The sequence below is a fragment of the Acartia tonsa genome, chromosome 12 (genome assembly GCF_053477335.1).
Source record: "Acartia tonsa isolate MP-2025a chromosome 12, ASM5347733v1, whole genome shotgun sequence".
NCBI classification, from domain to species: Eukaryota; Metazoa; Arthropoda; class Copepoda; order Calanoida; family Acartiidae; genus Acartia; species Acartia tonsa.
Window position 1 is genome coordinate 21,199,968 of NC_137271.1, and position 19,334 is coordinate 21,219,301.

General features: G+C 32.2%; 1 protein-coding gene across 1 annotated transcript; it reads right to left on the bottom strand.

Annotated features, from left to right (window-relative positions):
* Positions 1–15,711: 15,711 nt before the first annotated feature.
* Positions 15,712–18,820, bottom strand: LOC145333404 (phytanoyl-CoA dioxygenase, peroxisomal-like). Its single transcript, XM_080178522.1, has 8 exons — positions 18,662–18,820; positions 18,166–18,219; positions 18,030–18,083; positions 17,749–17,909; positions 17,503–17,598; positions 17,188–17,354; positions 16,918–17,085; positions 15,712–16,808 (listed from the first exon to the last, which is right to left on the bottom strand). The coding sequence occupies exons 1-8, from the start codon at positions 18,720–18,722 to the stop codon at positions 16,532–16,534; spliced, it is 1,038 nt and encodes a 345-aa protein (XP_080034648.1). The 5' UTR covers positions 18,723–18,820; the 3' UTR covers positions 15,712–16,531.
* Positions 18,821–19,334: the final 514 nt, after the last annotated feature.

Sequence of the window (19,334 nt, forward strand, 5' to 3'; positions counted from 1 at the left end):
AGACACAGTTTTTTCGTATGGATGAGAACCGGTTCCTATCCACCGGATTCGAATGAATACGAGAAAGTAATTTTCTAGCAGACGAAAAGGGTCTCTGCAATGAAACAGGTACTTGTCTAGAAAGTACATCTATACTTTTATTAAAAATAAGACTAGAGCTGGATCTTTAAATAATTTCAATGGTGCGCCAAATCGGGGTGCGCTGAATTTCAGCCAATCACAGCGCGGCATTTCGTAAAATGCTGTGCTCTCATTGGTGGAAAGTTGGCTCACCCCGATTTGGCGCACCATTGAAATGATTTAAAGATCCAGCGCCTTGATCATAATAATGAAACACACATAGAAAAGCTATACTTCCGAGAAAAAAAAACAGATTTAAATTTTGAGAAAACTTTTAAAGTTTGGTTATTTTCTAGCACCTTTGCCTATCTCTTGTGATATAATGAAAAAAAAAATAATATGCAAATTCTTTTTGTAAAATGTAAAATCCTTTTTAGAGTGGTTCAACAAAATACCCCTAACCCAATGAATTTATTATTACTTGGTCTTACACCACATTATCATTAATACTTTAATACAGATACCAATACCCCCCCCCCCCATCTTCCCCTTTACTCCATCCCCTCTCTTCCAAATGAACTAACTGACCAATACACGAGGTCCATATTAGGAACATAAATTGACGACAAATGTCAATATCCATTTTGTGCAGCAATATCTATGATACTAAGTAGCTTGATGTCTGTCCGTCCGTCTGAAGCTTAAGATCTCGGTAACCACTGAACCGATCGGATTCTACTCTTCAGGGAATATACCTACTAGTCCTGTGGTGGTTTTAGGCTGGGACACCCCCAACCCCCCAAAAAACAACCCCACCCCCATTTTTTTGTAGAAGATTTTCTTGGTCCTTTTTTGTAGAAGATTTCATTTTTATTTTTTTACGAATTTCACCTTAACTTTTTTTTATCACCTCTTGGGGCAAAGCCCCTAGAGGCTAGGGGCGAAGCCGCTAGTAAAGATATAGGGTATTGAGCAAGACAGCTTTTTATCACAATTTGTTTGAAGCAAAATTATTAGATCAATAGATCAAAGACCAATATATCACATCATATTTTTGGTATTTCACAGAAACAAATTGCAAAATATTTTGACATTTGAGCCCTTAACGTCAATAAATAAAAATCACATCTGAACGAGTTTAAACAGACATACAATCTGACAGACAAACCGACCTTTATTATTACAGCACGGGTAGGATAAAATGATTCCAGGTTTTAGAAAATAACAATTTAAGCGGTTTGCACAGAATTAAAATCCAATGTTTTGACATACCGGAAAAAGTAAAAAATTAATTTTAGAGTGGGGCATTTTAGAAAAAATCCGCGAATTTTTTTTCTATTTTAGTCTGGAATACTAAAAATATGGAATTTGGTTTGAGATATCAAACAAATCTTTTGTGACAAAATACTAGTAGATTGCTTTCCAGAAAATCACAAACGGTTCGATTCCCACTCGATTCCCCCCCCCCGTCATTTTTTTTGACAAAAAATCTGAAGAATTTTGGTAATCACACCTTTACTTTACCAAGTTTGTCAAAATTGTCTGTAATACAATGCTATTAATATACATTAGTTATATATGATTTTTTAGTATGGCTTAGTAAATAGAAACTCCAATTATTATTTGTTTATTTCTGAACTAAAAAAAGGAATCACCCCCCCCGCCCCCATTATTCCTGATAGAAGTGTTCAGTGGGCAAAGGCGCAGCCACTGTTTAGTAAAACAGGAATAAAAGCCCAGTAAAGGAGGGGACATTTGGCTATTTATTAGTCCCCAAAGTTTTGATATAACGTTTTCTTATTTGTAAGCTCAACAATTTTGGGATTTTTATTGAATTCCAATTGGTTGGTTCATTAAGTAGTGTCCAAACTATTTAACTATAAATTTTAATCTACAGAAGGGGTAATTTTGTGTATTATAATTTGGGATGTACATTAATTAATCAGCCATTATCTTATCCATTTAAATACCTGCGAACTAACTATAGATCAAAAAACAAGAAATAAAACCCTTTCATTTGAAAATATGCAAACATAAAATTTTTAATTAATGGGATAACATCACATCTTTGCTCTCTAGACTGTAAATTACAATTAGAAATCTAAATATCACTGTAGTTGACAAGATTAGAAATAGAGTTCAATTAAATCAAATATGCATATTAATTATTACAGGGGGGAGGGGATATTCGGCTGTTTATTACACTAGTCCTCAAAGTTTTATAATAACGTTTTCTTATTCGTTGACCTAACAACTTTGAGAGGACTTTAGTGAATTTTGGTTGGTCAATTCATTAAGTTGATTTTTCAAACGTTTCATCCACTAATTTTAATCTACAGAAGGGGTAATTTTGTTTATCATCATCGGGGATGTAGATAAATTTATCAGCCATTGTCTTATCCCTTTAGACAATTGGATAGGGTACGAATAGAGGGGTCAAAAGACTTTGAAAAAGAAATAAAGTTTATCGGCCTTTTATCCAGTGAACTTTTCCCACGTGTATTCATATAATTATTCTAAAAAACAAAAGGTTTCAAAATTAACCAAAAAGCACGCCAATATTTTTTGTTTATACGGCGAACAACCCGAGTTTGATTTTGCCAAAAATAATTTGACAAAAAGGATAACACTTTTTGAAAATATCTATAGGTCTAAGAAAAAGTCTATATAGGAGGGTTGACTTCCAATTACCACATAAGGCAAAGCCTCTAGAGAATAGGGGCAAAGTAGTGAGCTATTTTTATCTGGAAGATTTCTATAAATAATAAACCGATTGAGTTCTCCATTTTGTTGAAGATTCAATACAGAGTACCCGTATGATTGAGGTGCGTCCGCTAGTCCTTTAATACAAAGAAGTAAGTTTTTTGTTGTATGTAGCGTAGGTTGTCACGAAACCGATTGGCTTCTCCATTTTAGAAAAGCTTCCCATAGGTCCTAGGATGATTATGTCATTTTATATTTAGATCTAATTATGTGCATGGTTTTTGGCTATTTTCAGTCGATATCTTCTCCTACGAATTCAGAGCCCCTAGATGCTAGAGGCACTGCCAAGAGTATTTATATAAAATAGTGTCACTAATGGACGTAATCATTTTGCTTTAATTCTCCTATTCCAATTCACTATTCTATATTCCTGTTTAATTGTAATGAAAGAAAGTCTTTATGGAATGCTAGATAAATAATTTGATTGCACGGATTAACTTTTAGTTTTAAAGTGGTCTTTTTTACTCTTTTCAATCCCCAAAAAGTTCCAAATGGAGGGATAGAAGGATTTAAGGTAAGAAAAAATGAAAAGAAAGAAAATAACAAAGCTAAACCACCCTATATTAGGATTAAACTTCGGAATGACAGTCTGTTTGTCCATCTTTCTGTCCATCTATCTGTCCATCTTTCTGTCCATCTATCTGTCCCTCTATCTGTCATTCTGTATGTCCATCTAATTGTACATCTGTCTGTCCATCTATCTGTCCATCTATCTGTTCATCTATCTGTCCATCTATCTGTCCATCTATATGTCCATCTATCTGTCCATCTATCTGTCCATCTATCTGTCCATTGTTGTGATATGGTGTTTATTTCTGTCTTAGGTAGATATTATGATAAAGTTGGTTCAGTATTTTTTTCTAAGACAAAAGCCAAGAAAGATTTATTCCTTTAAAAAAAATATAAGTCAAAAATTCCCAAAAGAAAACCAAGAAAAAGATCACCAATTCTTTGTTTGCAACCAAAGAAAATAGTAAATAATTTTCCAAGCCTCTCCTAAGACTTTCCACCTATAAAAAACTTATTTTCTTGGGCTTATCTTTTGCTAACCTATTCTATTTTTTTAGGATGATGAAATATAGAACATGCCACTTCGATTAGAAAAGAGGAGCTGGATAATATTTGCTCGGGTTCGAAACCTTCCAATGTTCCTTACAATAAACTTACTTTATTGCACTTAGGTAACTACCAAAAAAAAAACTTCAAAGATTTTTTTTTGCTTTTTATTTCTTGCTCAAACAGGTGTATGATACAATATAGTGATGCGATTAAATATCTTAATATGCAATCAAATAAAACTTACAAACTAGTAATAAGGCACATATAATATAATGATCAAATATATAGAAATCTCTTTTTTTATTTTAATTATTTTAAGTTTTTTTTTGTTTTCTTTTTTTTTTCTTTTAATTTATTTTAAGGTTAAGTATGGCAATAAATGTAGTGCAATATTTAGACAACAAAAAACTTCTTTTTTTAATTTATAATGATTGGGATTAAATACACATACAATATTATTTTTTTTGGATTTTTGTTCTTTTAATTCTTTTTTTTTTTTTAAATGATTATAAGTTCTTTTTTATCCTAAATAAGTTTATAGATCAATAATCAAAGACTCCTTAAGTAGGCCTAAATAAATTAGTTTTAAAAACAGTATCAGGAAAATCAGACTGTTAGTCTTAAAATTCAAATTTATAATTTGAAATGTATTCAAGTGTTGAAAAGTTAAACACTTGCAATTTTTCTCTTAAAGATTAGAATATGCCAAAAATATTACAAGTATAGCAAATCAAGCTCTTAGCATAAGTTTAAATATGTAATCTAAAAAATTTTCTAAGTATAGACAATCAACACTTGTGATTTTTTTTATCAAAATAAAATCAAAAATTTTTACAAGTATTGAAACTTTTAAGTTCTCAGCATAAGTTCAAATATATGATCTTAATTTTTCTCCAAGTGTGGAAAATTAAAACACTTGTGATTTTTTTTTCAAAATGAAAGGAAAATGTAAAAATATTATAAGTATCAGAATTAGAGCTTTAGCATAAGAAAAATCAAATATACAAAATTTGCTAAGTCTTTAGCCAGGTAATAGCTAAAAGAGAACTTAACAAACTATCATATAGCAAATACTATAAGTATCATAAGTATAAAAGCAAGAAAAGTTATTCTAAGTGCAACTATAAAAGTAACTAAGATTTTAACCTGAGAATAAGAGAGAGATATAAGATGCTTTGAGCCTTTTTGTGGACTGACTTTTTGTGAAATTATTCTTGCTTTTATACTAACAAGTTACATAATAAAAAAATATTCATATACATTACATATAATGTTCTTTTTGGGTTCCGTCAAGATTGCTGCCTGAAATAGGTTTAGAATTAGTTTTTTTCTAATTAAATTTCATTGGGTGTGATATGAAGGACTTCTAAATGACCTATTTTTTTAACACAAGTGTTTTGTCAAGGTCATTGTGTACAGGCCTTTTTAACTTTTAACATTCCCATATTATTGCTGCTTGCAGATATTTTGTTCCTCTCAAGTCACTATTACAGTTTTATTTGGGTGCAATATTAAGGATTAAAAGAACAAGTGTTTTTTTTCTGAATAAAGTTTAAGTATATTTGTTGGCTAAAAATCTGTATTTTATTTATAAAAATAGAATTAATTTATCTATTACTTTATTTCCTTACTTAAAACAAGAATGTGCAGCATTCTTAGTAAGCGACATTTTTTTCCCCTACTTTATTTCCTGAAATATATATGTAAGTATAAAAGGAAAAATTTGTTTTCTGTTATTAATTTTTGCTAAAGCAAAACACCATCTATCTGTCCATCTATCTGTCCAACTATCTGTCTATCTAAATGTACCGAAATATTTAAATAACTCTGGAAAAATTTAGGATCTTCTTAGCAGTGAAGCTTTATACAGAACCCAAGAGAAATCGCCAATTGAAAATACTTAATCTCAGATATATTATTAATTAAAATCTTTAAAGTTAGATTCAAGTGAGGGGAAATTAATTGGCAAGCCTTAAAGAAGGATTTAATACAGGGAGGGGGGGGGGAGATTGGGCTGTTTATTACACTGGTCACCAAAGTTTTATAATAACGTCTCTTTTGTTGGCTTAATAAATTTGGGGACATTTTTCAATCACTAAGCATAGTTTACAGAAGAAGTACTTTTGAGTATCATCATTTGGGATGTACATCATTTAATCGGTCATCGTCCTGTAAGTACAACGTGGGGTAAGTTCCTAGATTTAGAGATAATGTCAACCAAATTTTTTTTTTAAATTCAATTTTGCGGAATGAGAGATAAATAAAATCATTTTAATAGTTTGTAACAGTTCATGTCTGCAGAAGAAACACAAATACCCAGGAATCTAAAAGGATAAGACAATGGCCGATAGATTGATATACATCCCCAATGATGATGCACATAATTACCCCTTCTCTAGATGACAATTAGTGGTTGAAATTATTGACATTTAACTCAACTAACTAACCAATCAAAATTCAATAAAAGTCCTCAAAGTTGTTAAACCAATGAATAAAAATTCGTTATTTTAAAACTTTGGGAACTAGTGTAATAAATAAACAGCCCATTGTCCCCTTCCTTCCTGGGTATACCTTGTCAAACATCTCTTTTGGACGAGGCCTCTGCATGTCCATGACACGTCAGGTCCAACAACAAAGAATAACTAAGAGAAACCAATCTCACCTTTTCTGTACAATCACCCCAGATATTATGGCAAGTTATACCCAACATACAACCAACCTCTTGAATACACAACCTTTGTTTGGAAGTCCTATTTGTGGATGGTAATGAGTTGCACCTGTTTTGGGCATCCACCACACTCTAATTATTAATGTTGACCGTCTGTACGATTGTTTGAACCTGAAGAAGGGAAAATATTTCAAGAAGTTCAGCTTTTCCTATTTCTATACTGTTTCTGTGTGTTTTAAATTGTTAATGTAAATCTTTTAAAAAGTCAGATGTTTTAAATTTTACAAGGCTAACAAAATCCTTAAAAGCTTAAATATCAAATTGTATCCAGTATCTATAATACATAGTAGAACAATGTCTATCTGACTGTCTGTTTGTTTGTTCCGAAGGATCTTGATTCTCGCTAAACCTAAAGTGCCCCAAGAGAACTCTATCATAAAGTACCTATTTTTCATGGATATTGACAATAGAGTGTTTTGTGACCAATTATGACTATCTTTCTTTGAAAAAATTAAATTTAATCTGCTTTCAATTGAGCCAAACCTACTTTGTATTTTTCAGATGAAATGATGAAATAGTCAAATTTCATTGCAACCAGACAAAATAGGCAGGGAGTATGGGAGGGGACAATGGGCAATTAATTCAATTTAAGAGTTTTTGCTGAAAAGCGATGAAAACCAGATTTATCCAGAAAATTTGACAAAAATTGTAAAGGAATCACAGTAATATAATTTAGAACAAAATTAGTTCTAAGATAAAATCATTTACTTGAAAATTAAATTACCAATACATCACAATGTAGTAAACATTCTGTAATTAATCACTAGAAAAATATTCTTTAGAACTTCGTCAACCCTTCTTATATATGTTTAACTGCCACCTAAATTCAAGGGGTTCTTATATTGTTTACTACATAAATATCACAGTAAAGTTTCTATACATGAAATGACATTTTCTTGGGAAAAATATTTGTAAAAACCAGCCATCTAATAACAAACTTTTCTGTTTGCTATGATTAAAACAAACTCAGCTAGTTAGCGGGGCATTGATGCGCCAGTGCCCAAAGTCAGTCAGAAACTGCTGAATTCTTGCACATTCCCTTTAAGCCAGTACCCAAAGTTTAAGACTCTTTAAATTGAATATTTGATCCATTGTCCCCTCCCTTACTTCCTGCAAAATAGGGCTATTTGAGAAATATTGAAATTTGCCTTTCATAACTGTCCCAGGCGTATTGAAATACTCTAAATATAGAGTAGCTGCTTACTTTATGATTAACTAGCGGCTACGCCTCTAGAGGCCTCTAGTGGCACTTTAAATCTTTGGTGTTTTAAAAAAATTAATACAATACCTTGCAATGTTGCGAAGGAGTCTCTATCAAATTGCTATGATACTTTGCAATGTTACGTAGGAGGCAAAAAAATTGATTTATTGTGATTTCTCTTGAGAGGGTGGTGGTACCCTCACCCAAAACAGTTATAAACCTTCCCAGGACATATGAGAAACTACCCTGTTAAGGAAAACCCGATCGGTTCAGCGGTTAGTGAAATCCTTTGGTACAGACACACAGACACAAAAACACACAAACATCCTGTTACTTTAGTATTAGGATTGAAGAAATACATATATGCAAAATCATTATTTATTACGTTAATGACCCAAGAGTAATTAAAATGCTTTAAGATATAAGTGTCAATCATACTTTTAACAAGGACGACAACATCCATAAAAGCAAAGTTCTAAAATAATAAGGAAGGACAAACGAACGATAATTCTTGCATGGAGTGTCAGAACTTAATAAGCAGAACACTAATTTGTAGTTCTAAACAGAATTGAATATAAATTTGTTGCAAAATTGCGTAAATACTGGAATCTGCTTCGCTTAAGATATTGTACCTTGTTAATCTAGAAATCATCATTGTAAAAATCAAATGAATCGGTTAATTATATAATATTTTTTTTTTTAAAAAGAGTAAACAAACAGCACGTTTTAAATGGACGTACGGACTTTCTTTTAACGATTATATAGTTGTTACGCTTCCCAAATCTTACCTAACTGTTATATAAATCATCATATAAAGTTTTTAATCGATATGCCAATTTGCATAAATCAACAAAAAAAACTATCCGATATTGACATACGGACTAACCCTAATTATAGAGAAACTTCACTTTTGATAATGATATATGCTACATGCAATTTGATTGCTTAAACAAGAATGACAACGTAGGAATATTATTAAATAAAATACTGTAATATTTCTTTAAAAATATAATAATAATAATAATGTAATAAAATATGTAGATATTTTTTTTAAAAATAGAGTCGCTGCATCGCTGCCTCACAAAAATTGTTTCTGTGTAACAGCAATACATTGACCTTAATTATTTTAAAGAATCTACTTAGATGAAAATCGGAATTCCAATTAATCCTATCTAAGAAGAGAAATCTCGTTTCAGCAATTGATTTATTGACGAAAATAATGTTCATTAACCCTTAACGGTCGGGGGGGGGGGCGTTGAACGCCCCCCCATCCGGTTTTTTCTATCTCATTTTCTGTGTGTGAAAGATAAAGAGCCCAAACTGCTTGACTTTTTAAGTTTGGGTATGACACAAAACTGAGAGTTGGAATTTTTTGAATATCTCCATCCTGGCGGGCACAGGATGCCAGCAAACCTGGCAGGGTCATCCAGGTAAAGATCAAAAATATTTTTTTGACTTAAACAAAGCATTTTATCTTACCAAAATACTAAAATATCCTCTAGTAGTACATCCTCATATTAAATACAGGTGTTCAAGTCAATTTCAGGTTCCAGGTATGATCCTGCAGGTCCTGATCCTCCAGGTCTCCAGAAATCTTTAAAGGCTCCTGTGGCCGCAATTTTTGACTTAGAGACTTCAAATTTTAAACTTAAGCTTTTCTTACATGTCTACATAATGTATTAAAATTTCATAAAGATCCGCCGCCGTTTTCCCGCCGACCGCCGACTGCGGCGGCTGGCAGCTGCCAAGTACAGCTGCGGCCGCTTAAATTTATGTTTTGATATTTCAAACATAAAATTTACATAAAAATAAATATTTTCTGCAAAAAAAATTTTCTTCTAGCTTCAAAAATAAAAAAATTACAGCCGTTTGAAATTTTTAAGTAAAAAAGGACCTAAAAACAAAGGTTGTTAAATAAAAGGGTGAAGGAAGCGAAAATTGACCTTGACTTACTTAAGGTCGAAAATTCATCATAACACAGGGGACTTGCACAAAAAATTTTAGCCCACTAGCTCTAATAGGAACTGAGATAATAGGGGGGGGCGTTGAACGCCCCCCCCCCCCCCCCCCCCGACTGATTAAGGTGCGGCAAGGGGCCCGACTGTAAAGGGTTAATTATTTTGATGAATGATATTTTCCTTGTTAATTAAATATTGAAATACAAGATTATTTTCGCTTTCTAAATCCTAATTGCGGGTAGACTGCTTATAATAGACAAAGCTTTTTCTATAATCATGGTTCGTCCTTAATTGATAGCTATGATCCCTAATTTAGGCATGATAGAAGTGTGCTATCCATTTCAAACTTTACATGATAATTCCTGTAATAGTTAGATATGATTTTGACAGCGTAGGAATTATTACCAAAAAGTATGTATACTCAATAAAAAATTGACACCAATCTTAACTGATATAAGTATCCTATTCTTATTTTTTGAATTATGATTTTTAGAACAACAGGTTACAATTAACTATGTCCTAAAACAGAATCCTATTTTTAAACAATTTTCAAACAAACTTATATAAACTTATGTCTAGACTTAATAATTTCATATTCTTCCTACTCACTAGTTCTGACGCTTTAATGTTAGTTTTTCTGATTTTTTAGCTTCTTTTAATTCTGGTTGTTATCATTCTTGTTTGAAATGCCACTTGAGAGCATTACCCTTCCCTACAAGACATGAATATTATTTGTAAATGATGACGACATACATATAAGCGTAGCTCATGAAATAGCCAATGTATAAAATGTAGAGAAAACATTTTTTGGTCACAGCTATGAGTTAGATTTAAATTTTATTTTCTTATATGTTTTATTCCAGTAATATTTACTAGATTCAAAGTTTTTTTAAGCTTCGGTATTGGGTATCGAAATATTAACAATTATGCATAGATTAAAAGAATAAGATAATTAAGTCATACCTAAGTAGACATGAGACCAAGCTAACTAAGTTGCAGTGGAATTAATTAAATCAATGTCAATTATAGTAAAAATATATATTTATCATAAGATTTTCTCAGAAATGACAAATGTATAACAAACTAGGATGACAACTTCCATTAAAGCGAAGAACTGAAACCAGAAGGAAGCACAAACGAACAATAACTTCTGTATAGTGACACAAATTCATAAGCAGAACATTAATTTGTAAGTCTAAACAAAATTATAAATAAATGCAGGATATTCTACATTTCTAGGATTTGATCATAATATTGTACTTTGTTGTCCTAGAAATTGATAGAACAATTCTAACATGTCTAAATTAACGAAAAGAGGTTCTATAGAAAAGCTTCGCATTTAACAAGGGGTCAGCAAACCTTAACCCTAAAACTTCACAAGTTATAAAATAAAATTAACAAGGTACAAAATGACACCTAGACTTAGGTGTTAAGGAAGAAAATAATGAAAAAGAAAAAAATATGAAAGAAGAAAATTAGCAAATTCAAGGCTGACAATCCATAGCGTTATCCAGCGGTCAGAGCATGGTAATCAGCTGCTAGAACGTAAATATTGTTGCAAAATCTTTATATGAAAGTATAAGATTGTCTATCGTCTGTGTATCTATTTGTACCGAAGGATCTCACCAGCCGATATGACTCTCTTTACATTGCAGCTTCTCATAAGTTCTGTTTTGCCTCAAGACCACCCCATCCAAACTTTTCTTTTCTTTTTAAAACTAAAATCTCTAGTACCCTTAGTGGCCTCTAGGGGCCAATCAAAGCTCCATATTTTTACATATAAGCAATGATATATATATATATATTTTACTCCAAATGATTTTCAGATGAATTGTCACTTTCCCATTTTTCAATTTATTGAGAATTAAGCAATAAGCATGCCATATTTAGATCAATTACTTTCACTTGTCAAAAAAACGGGTATGATTTTCTTTTTGGGGTTGTATATAATGTAAACTTTATCGTATGACAATTGAATTAAGAGTTGGGGATTAAATCACGTACTTGCACCACTGCGCGCTGATAATAGCATAAGATCTGCCAGATTCTTTTTCATCAGATTAAAATCGTAAGATATGCGACTTAGTCCTGTCTTAGAGAGCAAAAGAAAAATTCATCGCTTCTATATAATAGTTACTAGCAGCTACGTCCCTACAGGTCTCTAGTGGCACTTTAAATGTTTTTTTTTTAAATAATACGTAATATTTCTATGTTGTGTTCTGATTTTTTTGTTGATTCTCTTAGGAGGGTGATGGAACCCTCCCCTAAAATAGTTACAAACCTTCCCGGGACCAATGAGAAGCTACCCTGTTACGGAGAATCAGATCGGTTCAGCGGTTAGCGAGTTCCTTTGGTACAAACAAACAGACAGACAAACACACATCCTGTTACTTTATTATAAGGATTTATTGCATTGTATTATAGACATTTTTCCGAAGATATGAAAATTATATAAGATTAAAACCAGTATTGTTAAACACAAGGGGCTAATGTGAGTTTTACATAAATATTCTTACTCTTGGATCATGTATATAGGTATAGGACAATGGACAATAATTCAATTTTAACTAAATAGTCTTGACAACCAGATTTATCTAGAAAATAAAATCAATTTGGCTACTGCAAACTAAATCAAATTAGGATTTGAAGCAAGAAAAAGTGGCTCCACAGATTATGACTTTATACGATAGAATAACCAATGTGGGGCCAGCATAAATTTTACCATTGGTGTATACTGGCATCTCATTGGCTAGTATATAGTATGACGTCATAATCCGGGAAGCCACTTTTTCTTGCTTCTTGGATTGAAAAAGCAAGGGCACATAAAACAATATTTACCATCTATAATACAAAGTAGCTTGATGTCTGTCCGTCTGTCCGTCTGACCGTCTGTCCGTCTGTCCGTCTGTCCGTCTGTCTGTCTGTCCCTTAAGATCTCGGTAACCACTGAACCGATCGGATTCTACTCTTCAGGGAATATACCTACTGGTCCTGTGGTGGTTTTAGGCTATTTTCTTGGGGGGTGGGACACCCCCAACCCCCCCAAAAATAAAAAAAATCCAACCCCCCAAATTTTTTTTTTTACATTTTTTGTAAAATCTCAGTAACTGCTGATCAAATTGGGCTCTACCCTTCTGGGAATATACCTACTGGTCCTCTGGTGGTTTTAAGCTATTTTCTTGGGGGGTGGGACACCCCAAACCCCCAAAAAATAAAAAAATCCCCACATCCAAAATTTTTATTTTTTTATTTTTTTAAAAACAAAAACCAGTAATTGGGGTGGGGGAACCCCACTGCAACATAGGACGAAGCCCCCATGAATCCCCCTCCCAAAAAAAATCAAAATATTTTTTTTTGATTTTAATTTTTCTGTATGCGAACAACCTAGGTCTAATTTTTACGAATTGAAATTTTTGTGTATATGGCAAACAACCTGGGTTTAATTTGTACAAATTAAAATTTTTGTGCATAAAGCGCACAACCTGGGTTTAATTTTACAACAGAGTAATTAAAAAAAGAATAATATTTTGAATATTTCTATTAAGGAGGGTTGACTTCCCAAAACTATATAAGGCGAAGCCCCTAGAGGCTAGGGGCGAAGCCGCTAGTCTATAATACAAAGTAGCTTGATGTCTGTCCGTCTCTCCGTCTGTCTGTCTGTCTGTCCCTTAAGATCTCGGTAACCCCTTAACCGATTGGATTCTACTCTTCAGGGTATATACCTATTGGTCCTGTGGTGGTTTTAAGCTATTTTCTTGGGGGGTGGGACACCCCCAACCCCCCCAAAAAACAAAAAAATCCCCCCCCCCATTTTTTTTTGTTTTGTTTTTTTTACAAATTTTACGAATTTTGTGAATTTTACGAATTTTACGAATTTTACGAAATTTACGAATTTTACGAATTTTGCGAATTTAATTGCAAAATGTTTTCCTGCTGGGTAGGTGCGAAAATTTGTGATATGCTGGGTAAGTAATAGAAGATGTAATTATACATCTTGGGGCAAAGGCCCTAGAGGCTAGGGGCGAAGCCAGTAGTTGTTAATATGTTATCACATTCTTAAAATGCTATGTATGTTCTATAATTGATCATAAAAGGAATCTGCTATAAAATCAAAATTACAAGCTAGTCCTCTAAAAATTAGCCAAAAAAATTGCGTTAGTTCTAGTACCCAAAGTCCAAGACATCTAAAAGCAGTGTTTCGAAGCCAGAGCCGGGAGCCGTGGAGCTGCCATATTTTGCTGGAGCTGGAGCCGTATTTTCGTTAAAAAACGGCTCCGGCTCCGGACTAGATAAATAAAGAGATTTTTTATAAATTATAATTTGGTAACTCTGTTTTTTCATGTGCAAATGCCCCTTTTAAGTTTTTCAAGTCCATTTTTATCAAAAATTGGAGCCGGAGCCGCACCAAAATCAAACGGCTCTGAAACACTGTCTCAAAGAATTAATATTTGAATCATTGCCCTATTACCGTATCCGTGTAGCTAAATACTTAATTGATTTTCCAATGCAGGAATATAAAAAAAAGAGTTTGCTTTACGACAAGGTTGACATTATAGCGCGCCATGCAAGACAATCTATTTAATTGCAATTTGGTTTATAATTAACCAAGTAAAACCACGCAACCTTTTCAAGAACATTTCAATTTTGATAATGTAAAGCAGTGGCGTGCACGGGGATTATCCAGGGGGAGTGAAACCATTAGGGGGTTTAAAAAGAGAAGGCAGGCCTTGTCAATTTCAATTTTGAGGGCGTTGTTAACTTCCCTCTATAGTTACACCATTCTACCGCATGTTGCTGTTGCAAATATGCCTTTTATTGCATGCTTTAGCCCATTTCTAAGGAAATTATAGTAATAGTTTTTAAAAAAACATAAACTAATACTAGTTTTAATCTTATAAGTTTTTATTTCAATATCCGCGGAAAGCTGTCCAAAATACGATGCGATATATAACTATTACCAAATTGTTTAGTGTTCAGCTGCCAGTAGCTGCTATGTTGGCGGCCTTGGATGCATCTTGTCGAGAACATTGAATCTGCGGTTTCCTTCAAAGTGCCTGTTGAGCTCTGAAACCCTCCAAACCTTCCTTTTTTTCAATGAAAATAAAGGGTAGTTTTTCCATTGTTTAGGTTAAGTTATATTAGGTACTGGGTAGCCCAACAGGGTTTGAGCCCCGCAGGTATTGGAAAAATCAACCCCCCCCCCCCTCTTTACATTATTTTGATTAAAGGTAGGGGTTTAGTACTTAACAGTTATTTTGAGGGAAAGCTACATTGCATCTGTCATATACTAAGATTTAGAAAAAGTTATTTAATAATTTGGAGTCCTGGTATGAAATAAAAGAAGCAATTCACCCAGACATTACAAGATTTAAAGTTGATTAGAATTGCAGATTATTTATTTTTTTTACTTTCTCAACTATGTTAAAAATTAATTTCTGACATATTTCTGAAGTGACTCTAATCTTTTAAAATCAAATCAAAGAGAGCATTAACATGTATAAAACCTTACATGAAAGAATTTCCTGATATATATAAATTTTGACTCTTTAATCATTTTCATATAAAATGAAATGTTTAAAAAAAAAACTTTCTCGTATTCATTCGAATCCGGTGGATAGGAACCGGTTCTCATCCATACGAAAAAACTATGTCTAGCATCGTATTATATCCAGTTTTCTACGAATATAGAAATGTACAATCACAAGAATAAAACTAGTTTTAATCTTATAATTGTACATTCTATATCCGCGGAAAGCCGTTTATAATACGATACGAGAAATAACTATTGAATACTTAGAAATTTTTTGTTTGATTTACTTCCACAATGAATGATTTGCTCATAAGTTCTGGTTTATATCGGTTTTTAATTCTGAAATTTTTCTTTAAAAATTTTGAATAGCTTTTGAAATATTATACATTAGACATCTTCAAATTACAACAACCCTTGAGAACATGTTTATTAACTTTCAAACAAGTACAATATTGTGCATAAGCAGTGCAAAAATCACTAAAAAAAACAATTATTTCCTGATTACTTAAAGTAGTTGGAAGTCCCTGTGTGTAGTTAGATCTTTTAAAATATACGAGGACAAATAAGATTTGTGTTATCATTTGCAAGTTTTAAGCTATTTTACATTGACACAACCTTCCTTCCCTTTTATAGAAATACAAAAAAAAAATTCTTTTAAATTTGGAAACTTATGTTACATGTTATATTAAAATAATCTTTTTTGAACTGACAGACATTTTAACATGAATTTTAGATAATAATAATATATAATTTATGTGAACTTAAGAAAGTTAAGCATTGATAATACAATAGACCTATTTGAATGAATTTTGCCTGTAAAATTTCTGCCAAACAAAAATTCATATTAAAATTTAAGTCTGAATACTTATTACAAATGTAGAATATATTAACTTAAAAAAACATGTTTATTTTCATTCCTAATTTTATTTTAGTTTATTGGATAAATACAGAAAGATATTATAATAAATAATAAATACATCATATGATTAAATATAAATAGTATGTCTTCAATAAACACTGAGATTCAAAATAAAAGTATTTGTTTACATGGCAATATTTGACACTTACATATTTTTTAATTAAGCTGTAGAGACTTTTTAAAAAGTCAAAATTAAAAACTGCAAATAAACTTTTAGCAGCAAAAGTTGTTGAGTTTTTAATAACTTATCCAAGACAACAGATCAAAAATGGAAATGGTCAACAAACATTTGACAACCCTGTTAAGTGTACACTCACAGATGTGATGCACACTTTCCTCTGATATCACGTGACCTGAACTTCCATAGATCCATGAAATCCATGATAATGCCGCGTCTTGCTGCAATATCCTCAACTTCCTTGGCAATATTCTCTTGGCTGGTGCCAGCAACATCAATGTAGTCAATATGGCTGGTGGCGTAGTGGCAGCACAGAGCCTTGCGGAAGTTGGTGGAGCGGTTGGTGCCTGAGCCATGGATAAGCAGAGGATGGAAGAACACAGTGTCACCCTTCTCCATGTGCAAGTGGATTCTAAACAGTAAATAAAAAATTAGTTTACCTTTATAATTAAGAGTATATTTTCACATTGTTGAGAAAATTGAAAAAAATTGCTTTTAGATTTGAATAATATGAAACTTACCTAGGATTATTCTCAGCTCCTCTGATGCCATGATACATCCCATTGACACCTCCCTCCCAATCAGGATAATCATGTTGCTGGAGGTTGAGCTTGTGTGTACCAGGTTGTACAACCAGACAACCGTTCTCTTCATTAACTCTCTCCATAGCAGTCCAAGCAGCTACTATCCTACAATTCATACAAAGTGTTAAATTCTAAGATCATTAACTTGGAACATGATTTAAAAATTTACAAAACTAATGTTTAAGAATAAGAATAATAGCTACCAACCTGTCAGCAGGTCTGAATGGGAAGTAGTGTAGGTCCTGGTGAAGTGGATGTCTAGAGGTCTTAGTTCCTGCATCTGGAGGCTTGTTGATCAGCATTGTGTGGACTGCACGAATGTCAGGTCCGGTGAAGCACTCAACGTAGTCAAGGATCTCAGGAAGAGTTATGTACTGAAAATATATTGGATATTAATACATTTGACAATAGTACATAATAATTAAATTTAATTTTGAACAAACTTTATGAGTAACAATTTGTGGTATTATGTAAAAGAGAAAATCTTAGGTAGCTTAAGTTCACAAAATAAGTAAATCTCACCTTTCCAAGAATTTCATCCCAAACATAATCTTGAATTTTGTTGTAAATTCTTTCATTTGGTAATCCTGTCCTGTCTTTCAGTGATAGATCCTTCATCTAAATGAGAAAAAAATAAGAGATCATATTCATTGATGTCATAAATAACTAATTTTTTTTTACTTAAAAGAAAACTATACATTATTAATAGCAAAAAAATATCTGAAAGGTTTTGTGATTTTTGAAATATTAATTTAATGATTAACCTACCTTGAGAATAGAACCACTGTCCACCTTTCCATTGACAATATCAATGAATCTTTGATAGCATTCATCAATGAGCTCCGAGGGCACCAAGTTTGGGATCACAAGAAATCCATTTTCTTCATAGAAGTCTCTCTGCTTCTTAGTCAACTTTTTGGCTGCTGAATCTAAATAAGAAAAATATTTATAATCAAAATAGTGATGTAAAAACCTTAAGAAATATATTATGCATTGAAATGTTTAAAATTTTAGTTTTTATAAATATTTTAGTGATTCTATAGTGTTACCTAGAGTATAGTTGTATTTAGGCTTTTCATTTTCTAGAGTAGTGCCAGGTACACCTAAAATAATATAAACAATTATAAAATTTTCACAGATTTGATAAAGTTTATGCTTAAGAGTATTTAATGTAAAAGCACTTACCACAATCTTTTTCTCCTTTATTCATTTTTCTGGCCATCTGGTAGAAAAGTTCACCTGTGAATAAAAGTAATATTATTTAACACTAAGTTCAGTAATATTGATTAAGATGACTATTTTTACACTAGAATAATAGTTATTTATCATATCGTTATATAGACAATTTTCCTCGGATAATAAAATGAAAAATTACAAGATTAAAAAACCAGTTTATTTATCCCAAAGGAGCCGAAGGCCCGGCCTAACAAAACTGGGATTAATTTTGTCATGGAAAATTGTATGTAATACGCTGCTACACATGATTTTTTATTAAAGCTGAAAACTGATTCTTATCCAGGGGATATAAATCGGTTTCTAAGCCATACTGGAAAATAAATTACTCTTATAATATGTTGTAATTGAATATTTAAATTTTTGCATGAAATTAAATACTATAAATTACTTGTTCATAATAGTTCATATGAAATAAATTATGATTTGCGAAGGCAAAATTATTTACCTGGATTGTCAATTGTCAAGGTCTGCTTAACACTAGACTTCACTGTGTATGTTACAGTCATAATGATATGCTGTTTTATTATTAGGCTTTTACTTGTTGATACTTCAAGGTGTGTTGAATAACTGATGAATTATCCTTGATGTTTCTCCATTTTATACTTTAGAGATAACACTTTGTTTAGAATTTCCAGGTCAAACTTCGTTGCTTTATTGAGGTGCGGAGCATCTCTACAATAAGTTACTTAATGTATTCCCTTTGTTTTCCACAAAGTGCCTATCGAGCAATGAAACCACCCCCATTTTTAAAATGAATTAAAAATAATAAGAGGTAGTTTTCTTCTATGTCAAATCCTTGTGGGGGACCCTATAGTTTAGGTGCCCTAATTTTGCAGGACTATCCAGTGCCCAATATAATCTAGCCTAACCTGACCTAAAACAATAAACTAACAAACAAAAAACTGAGGTCAAATGATATACAGGGTGTTTTTTTTTAATGGAACAAAAGTATTGCTTAATATAACCCACTTGCCATTGACAGAAATTGATAATCTTTATCTTAATTTATTCATTGGGTTGGGGAGTTTTGTATAAGAAAAAAATATTTAGTGATTTTCAACAAATTATGCCTTAAAAACCGGTTTTTCCAAAGTACCTTATTTTGGAAGATTTTTGGA

What these genes read in the sequence shown, in the direction of transcription:
- LOC145333404 (XM_080178522.1), bottom strand. Translation starts at nt 18,722, where the DNA reads ATGACTGTAACATACACAGTGAAGTCTAGTGTTAAGCAGACCTTGACA. An exon ending in CTTGACAATTGACAATCCAG is followed by an intron (nt 18,220 to 18,661) that starts GTAAATAATTTT and finishes TTTTATTCACAG; the next exon opens with GTGAACTTTTCTACCAGATG. An exon ending in TAAAGGAGAAAAAGATTGTG is followed by an intron (nt 18,084 to 18,165) that starts GTAAGTGCTTTT and finishes ATATTATTTTAG; the next exon opens with GTGTACCTGGCACTACTCTA.